Here is a 7,787-nt window from a genome sequence, read left to right as displayed (position 1 = left end):
AGCAATCAAATCAAGTATCAAAAAGTATCAATTTTGTTCACCACAATAAAAGAGCAGTAATTTTGTTGCTTCTATACGTCCCCATTGTCAATTATCAAAGCAGAAATATTCTACAAGTAAATGATAACCACATCCGTTGTCCTGAGGCTGAGAATCTCTAAGTAATTTAAATCATTTATAAATTAACAATAATAATAGGAAAATGCAGTTTCAAATTTAGGATCCACATATGGGTGTTTTCCAATAAACCGATTTAAGATAAATTTTAATTACCATATTAGAATTCAGGTTAGACTTCACTCTACCCCAAAAGCTAAGTTCAGGTGTGAGGATTGTTCTACCCTATCTAAGGGCTTATTTAACCATATCCCTAGTTTATCCCTAGTTAATCTTCGACTTCTTAACACAAGGGTCATCTTGTAACACCAATGTTGAAGCTTTTCTTAGGACTTTTTAAAACACAGGACAAAGAGAGAATTATCATATTCAATAGATTGTTTGCCAAGCCCAACATATTAAAGGTCCAAGAGAGATTAAATATACATGGAAGATTGTCAGTTTAGAGATGATACAGAAGAAAATATAAGGTTTAAGAAATATCTCCAATGGAGGACAAGCAGTGGAGAGGAGCTCATGTTTTTAAGGGGCGGATTAACAGCTTACATAAGCGCATGAGTATTATGCAACTTCCCTTCTTACAACCTTGAATAACCTCTATTGTCTTCATATTGCTCCATGAACTCATCATTGAAGTTTTTAAAACTCTCCATAATAGCAGGCATTTCCTCCTCAAGGGGTAAAATAGTTGTCCTCAAATGGAAGTACCTGAATGCAAAAGTTTGACACAAAGAAGCATGAAAAAGTAGAAGAAGAAGAAGAAGAAAACCAGTTAGCTATTTGTTTTCTCCATCATATATGTTGGTAGCTCTTGAAGGTTTACTTGAGAGTTGAGAAACATAATATTATCAAGTACCAAACCTACACAGAGTTTATTTACTTGGCTTTAGTTAAATCACATTCTCATGATCCATGACAAGCCATAGCAGAAGCATCTGGGATCACTTTAGAAAATAGCATAGAAAAGGGGATACAAATTCTAAATAAGGAATAGACATGAGAAAATAAATGGATGAGTATGTACCCGTCTTTCTGTCCAAATCCTGAGCCAGGAACAGTGGATATGCCAGTGGCTTCCAAAAGCTTGAGACAGTAGTAAACATCTGGAGCCTTTCTGGCCTGTTTAGCAGCCTCTATAGCTCTTGGTGGCAATTTTATTTGAGGGAATGAATACATGGCACCTGAACAAAACTCAAGAGATCACTCAATGATTTATCAGGAACAAAGGCAATCATAGAATGAAGTTACAACACGAGAAAACATAGAATTCATTCGGAACACTATCGTTTATACCTTCTGTAAAGTTACAAACAACATTCCTGCAACTGTTGAATCCATCAGTCATTATCCTTGCTCTTCTTCTTAGTGATTCAAGTATTCCTTTGCTGCATATCATAGATAATTGTCAATTTACTACATAAACGCATCTTGTTTTTTTTTTTATAAGCAATAAACAGCCTCTTGTTACTTTAGATCAAATGTATACTTGTCAATGTGTAGGAGAATGCTCAATTTATAATGTTTGAATACAACATGCATAGAAAATCGAAGTCAACTGGACAACACTTTTGACATTTATCAAATTTAGTCATAGGATTACCTCTCCCTAACAAACTGGTCATAAGAAATATCACCAGGTTTTGGTGGATTGACCATTAGCCCCATCTGCAGACCAAGGTGAAACAAAAGGGGAAGGATAAATAAAATGAGAGGGAAAGAGAACAGTACTCACTAAAATTATACTTTTGAACAAATACAGTTGAAATTAAAATACTCACAAATATTTGGGCAGGAACATTTGGACTGAGTGATATAGATGCAACCTTATAGATCTCATCAACTGTCTGCAAAAGAAATTGAAAATCAAAGAAAAGAATCAGCTGGCTAAACCAAAAATTGGTCTGGCGATGTGCTTGAATACCTTACATGTAGAGTCAGAAGGTACTACATCCGGACAAGAGGCAATGAGTGTAAAAGAACTATGTTACCATAGACCATAGCAAAATTATTCAGTTCATCATATTACATGTGGTAACAAGTACCAACTATATTTGTTAATCTGTAATGATGCAAGATGTGGGAGCATAACAGTCAGAGAAATACTGACATCTTGATACTGATGCATATTTATTGTATTCCTTGTTTATGATCAACAACTATTCTATCACTCCATGTTTTGACACGAGTCTCTCAATGAGTTGAAAAGCGCAATAGAATTTAGGCGCTAAAATCTTTTTAGGCAAAAAACTATTCATGTGTTTTCAACCTTTCACCCAACAACTTAAATTTTTTGGTAGTTGCTTAATGACTTAGTATGACCATATGATGGGTCTATGCATTTTCCAAAGGGCTCTTGCATGATACAAGTCATACAACATGTTAGATATAAAACCATCCATGCATTTTTTTACAACAGCTTAAAGCTTTTGCATAGTTAGTTCATGACCAACTTGTAGACCAATTTAAACATATTCCAAATGTTGCGAGAAATCCCAGCTTGAAACTCAGTGCAAGAAAATTCAGTAACACAGGTTATTAGGGAACAAACCTCTGGAGGTATGTTGGTCATTTCAAAGTATCCACCCCGCTGTCCACATTCACCAAAATACCCTTTTGACACTGAGTGAAAACAAACAAGCTGTTGTTCCTTGCTTATAGGTGGACCCATGTCCATCAAAACCTTTTTGTATAAAGAAATATATAATTAGCCCAAGCTAACAAATGAGGCAAAACATAAGATTAGAAGTACAATAACGCATACCTTTTTAGAACTAATGAAGGGTCGTTCATCCTGATATATATTCGTCTGATAAACCTCATCTCCAAGCAAGACTAAGTTTTCTTCATAGCAAAATTGCAAAACCTCTCTTAAATTTTCTTGGCTAAGACATTGACCAGTAGGATTTCCAGGGTTTATGATCACCATTGCTTTAACCTGATCAAATTTCAGTTTATAAGAAAGTTTGCCACTTCCCTCAAAAACACATCAAATGAATGGATAAGACGAGATTTGACAAATTCAAATATGAAGCTTTGAATGTCGAATTTTAAAATAACAAAAAAATAGTTCTTCACTAGATGACTTTGTCACTGGCAGAATACAGTTCCAAGAAACAGCCAAGATTTTCTAAGATTGCATTACAGAAGATTGCTCATTAATCAGTGATATAATATTTTGATTCTTTTTCCCTTGACTATTGCAAAAGGCCACCAGCCAAGTCATTTCTGGTAATCAAGTTAAGAAGAATCACGAAGAAGTATCAACCGCAGCTGGTTTGGTGTCTACCAATAAGCATTTAGCTTTATAAGATTACTCTAGAAACAGTGCGGCAACAAAAAAATTTGCAAAGAAAACACACGTACATTTATTCCTTTATAGCGAGCCTGTTCAACTGATCTGCGAAGTTCCTTAGTATCAAGACCCCAATTTGCTGTCTCTTCAAGGTAGTATCCAACAAGAGTACCACCAAGAAGAGCAATTGTTGCTGAGTAGAGTGGGTATTGTGGGACTGGAACCAAAATCTGGCAATCAGAGTGTTGGGAAATTATTTGAAATGGCACTGCAACTATAAAAAACTGAAGTGCAATAAGAAAAAATCTATATTACCCCATCTTCTGGACCTCTAATGATAGTATTTAATATCTGCATCACAGCCTTGCTGGCACCATCAGTAAGATATATGAGCTCTGGATCACTGTAAATGGAGCAACAAGCAATTAACCTCTTTGCCTAACAAATTGGAAACTAAGCTAAAGAGACGCTATAAAAAAGGTTTCACCATAAGTAGGGAAAGGGATGAGCATGGAACATAAATACCTTGGATAACCATCACGCCTTTGTATGAACTCTGCCACTTCCTGCCTCACTCCTGGAAGGCCTCGGGAGTCACTATAAGCACCTACAATATTCATGAGTTGCTGTACGTCAGTAGATACTAGATATTATCATATCAAAGAAAAAATCTTAACTCCTAAATCTGTTATAAGAAGATGAATTGATAAAGTGCCAATGGTACAATAGTAATACTAAGATATAAATTTTAGATGGTAACGACAAGAATTATTTGCATGCTAAGAAGAATGTTGGTAGACCTAAATACTTTCTAAGTTCTTAGTCTAAAGTAATTAATGTGGTTTAGACTGAGGCAAAAGAAATCCCACAGCTAAAAGGTCCTTGGGAGGCAATGGAAGAGGTTTTCTCTTCCTTGCGTCATTGTTCTAACAGAAATTAAATCTTCAATTCCAGGTGTATTTCCAATGTGATATATTGCAAGTGGATGACCACTAATCATATGTGAAAACTTACTCAACTAAACTGTTAAATACAAAACCATTTATGTTAGGAACTAAGAAAAATAAATGGGGAATTGATAGAAAGAAACGAACAATCTAATTGAATGATTGAGAACAAGAGAGAAATCTTTGCTCTAAGGATTCCCCTTTACCAAAAGGATTCCTTTCACAAAACATCTCTAAAATCACAGAACGATTCCTCCCATTTTTTATTGCTCCTATTTATGTATGATATCTCCTCTACCTGACTTCTCTACTTGCTACTAGAGAATACAATCTATCTAACTGAACTACTTTAACTCCACTTTCTTCCCCTAACAATTCATAATTCTTCATCTAATGATTTCAGCTTTTGGATAGTTATTTATAATATGATATCAAAGCCTTTATGACAGAGTTGTCAACATTTCAATCCTTGCCACCCTCTATTCTTCTAGTGAAATTGTGAATTTTGACACAAGGTAGAATAGGCCTATGCAATTGGCCATGCTTCACAGTCAGAGTGTCCTTGGATAAGGGGGCGAGTAAAATATAAAACCATGAGCTTTTGGGATAATTAGCTCATGACATAAACTATTCCAAATATCTAGTTGGTGCAACCATATTTCTGAAGCAATTTCTTCTTTGGTTAACTGAAAATTGAAATAAGAAATTCAAACTAGAAATACCAAACCCTTGGATGGTGTGCTCAGTTAATGAAAATTGTCTACATTTTCCAAGAAAAAAAAAAACATTTAGCAAGAGAAAACACAGAATTTATGTTCAGTACAAATTATATATTTTTTCATAGACTAATTCTAGTATTTAGCAAGAGAAAACACGGATGAGTTGACATATCACATATGGATTACCTAAACCACCCGAGGTCACTGAAAAATACTGTTTAGCTCTTGCAATGGCATCAGCAGGGAATAGCAGTCCAACATTTGGATCATCTAGTAGGAATGGAGCCTGGCACAAAGCAACAACCTGCAACAGTAAAATTTCCACGGGTTAGCATAATCAACAAATAAAATACTTCAACAATCCAACAACTTAATTTGACACGAATAGTAAATTTAGCTGTTAACATTATAAAAATTACAAGGGACATTCAGTAAAAGTTGAAATATGATAGTTATGCTGAACCTGGCGAGGGAAGGTCAGTGGTTTCTGTCCCAAAGCATGTGGGTTGCCAACATTAGTGAAAATAATCTGCCAACAATTGAAAATAAGTTAAAGTAGTATGACAGGGAGAGCAGGACCAAAAATGTAGAGAAGATAGACATGAGTATAAATATATTTCTTTTTAACAACTCAGCTATAAGGAAATGTAAGGTGACTGTATACATAATAGGACTAATAATACTATATTTACATGAACATATATAGGTATTGATACTCACTCTTGTTTGTAAATCCACTCTCAGGGCTTTCAATTTGATAACAACACAATTATAAACATGTTTGTTTTCAAACAGCTAATGAGTTAGACACAGTCAGTACGAACAAGGACCGGGGACTTCACTATTAAGTTCCAAAAAAAAAACAAATTGTAGCAAGTAACATGCTACCGTTACCATGATGGCCAGACTATAAAGGTCTAGGACATAACAATTAACAACTTATTCAACAACATGCGCACTTATAGGTCCCTCTAAAAACATATGAGACTCTATGAACAGTTTGCAATAGCAGGCTTCAAATTTCAAGTTACTGTATAGCTTGCATACATCCTCTGAAAACCCAGTCCTTTATAGTAGCAAATAAAAGACAAATGCAATCAAAGGACTTCAGTGATCAGTTCCAATTCAGAGCTCCATCCTAAGAGTGAAAGTCACACCGGTGTGTTTGTATTTCTATCCGTGCACATTCCAAGAAAGTTGGAATGTGCTTTTGGCCAATCCACCTATTTGGTTTTCAGTTTGAACCAACGGAGGTCCAAAGCCTCTTTCACGTTTGGGGCATTGAAATGTGTGATCTCGAATTCTAATACCCCAAACAGACTTCCAAACTGAAAACCGAACACAGTGGAGTAAATGTGTTTTTACCGAACTTGAATGTAAATACAAACACACGCTACAACTTACTGAATATGAACTGAAAATTGAAATTCTACAATACCTTCTTGCCCTCCTTCTGAAGCTCAGAAGCTCTAAGGTATAATTCACCTCTGACAGCATATTGAGCCTTCTTCACGTTTTCATTTATTGACACATAGTCTAATGGCTTGGGTGGCATGGTGAAGCAGAAATCTTCTTACAGATATCACTGAATAAGGAAAGAAAAAAAAAACAAAATTGGCAACAAATGAAACCAGTTTCCAACCATAATAGTTCAGAAAAGGAAAAAAATGAGAATTAAACAAATGATCACTCATAAATTAATCAAAGATCATATGCCACAGATGGTGTGCAACAAATGCAACATCCACAAATTTGAAAGACAATAGAGATAACAGAATTAAACCAGACCAGTTAAAACACACAACCATGTAAATAAATAAACGAACGACACGTGATACAACCGAGAAAATCACAGAAAAATCGTGACAGAGTTTCCATTTCAGATTCCAATATTTAAAAAAAAAAAAATCAAGCTTGTGACCAAAAGTTATCACAGAACAAAATAAGAAACAAAAAGGAAAAAGTAAGACATACCCAGATGATAAAAAAGGCAAAAGATTCAATATTTAGCTTTGTTAATGCATGGGAATTGTTGAATGTGTTGTGGATCGAGTGCAGTTGAGAAGAAACGTTACCTGCGGATCAGTTTGAAGCAGAGTATTCAAGCGATCACCTTGGGTTGATTGAAGAAGGTGCTCAGTGTAAGACACGAAGCAATGGCTTACAATGTTGCAATGTTATACGTGTGTGACAACAGAAGTGTGAGTTTGATTTGTCTGTAGTAAAAAGGTTTATTTATTTATGTGGCAGTGGCAGTTTGAGTTCACTATGATTGCATCAGAGCCACTGAAAACGGTGCAAATGGATTATGGATTATTCACACTAAATTATTTAACCGAAGGGATAATGCTCGTGCTTGAATTGTGGCCTAGCTTTTTGTGCTTGCAAATGCTGGGAAGATAGACATATCTCATCATCTTGTGCTTGACTAATGCACATTTGTCATTTTCTCTTGGTGGTGTGGAGTGGTTCATGTTTGTTTGTTTTAGATATGGTCTGGTCTCCCTTCACAATTCTAATCACACTTCTTTTCATCATTCCTGCCTAAATATTCCACTTTCTTACCATGTGAAATGAATGTGATTACAAACAAACTTGTGTTGTATAATGTGATTCACTAACACTTTAAGAAAACGCCTCATAATTAACGACTAAAGACCGTTGTAAAATCTCGTTGTTACCTTAATTTGATAAATTAGCATTACCGACAAC

At 35.2% G+C, this 7,787-nt stretch overlaps 1 protein-coding gene across 1 annotated transcript; it reads right to left on the bottom strand.

Moving 5' to 3' along the window:
• Positions 1 to 468: 468 nt before the first annotated feature.
• Positions 469 to 7,324, bottom strand: LOC130740047 (glutamate--glyoxylate aminotransferase 2). The gene is made up of 14 exons (XM_057592542.1): positions 7,151 to 7,324; positions 6,514 to 6,660; positions 5,539 to 5,604; positions 5,262 to 5,379; positions 3,935 to 4,016; positions 3,725 to 3,812; positions 3,481 to 3,639; positions 2,879 to 3,052; positions 2,666 to 2,797; positions 1,896 to 1,961; positions 1,718 to 1,782; positions 1,411 to 1,502; positions 1,142 to 1,298; positions 469 to 825 (listed from the first exon to the last, which is right to left on the bottom strand). The coding sequence occupies exons 2-14, from the start codon at positions 6,628 to 6,630 to the stop codon at positions 696 to 698; spliced, it is 1,446 nt and encodes a 481-aa protein (XP_057448525.1). The 5' UTR covers positions 6,631 to 6,660; positions 7,151 to 7,324; the 3' UTR covers positions 469 to 695.
• Positions 7,325 to 7,787: the final 463 nt, after the last annotated feature.

Source organism: Lotus japonicus, chromosome 2 (assembly GCF_012489685.1).
Source record: "Lotus japonicus ecotype B-129 chromosome 2, LjGifu_v1.2".
NCBI lineage: Eukaryota > Viridiplantae > Streptophyta > Magnoliopsida > Fabales > Fabaceae > Lotus > Lotus japonicus.
The sequence above is the reverse complement of the archived record's forward strand: the minus strand, read 5'-3'. Positions and strand labels throughout refer to the sequence as shown.

Coding starts and splice junctions, on each gene's coding strand:
- LOC130740047 (XM_057592542.1), bottom strand. CDS start 6,630: ATGCCACCCAAGCCATTAGACTATGTGTCAATAAATGAAAACGTGAAG. Junction 5,380..5,538: donor CACTGACCTTCCCTCGCCAG/GTTCAGCATAAC, acceptor TTACTGTTGCAG/GTTGTTGCTTTGTGCCAGGC. Junction 3,813..3,934: donor AGGCGTGATGGTTATCCAAG/GTATTTATGTTC, acceptor CTCCATTTACAG/TGATCCAGAGCTCATATATC.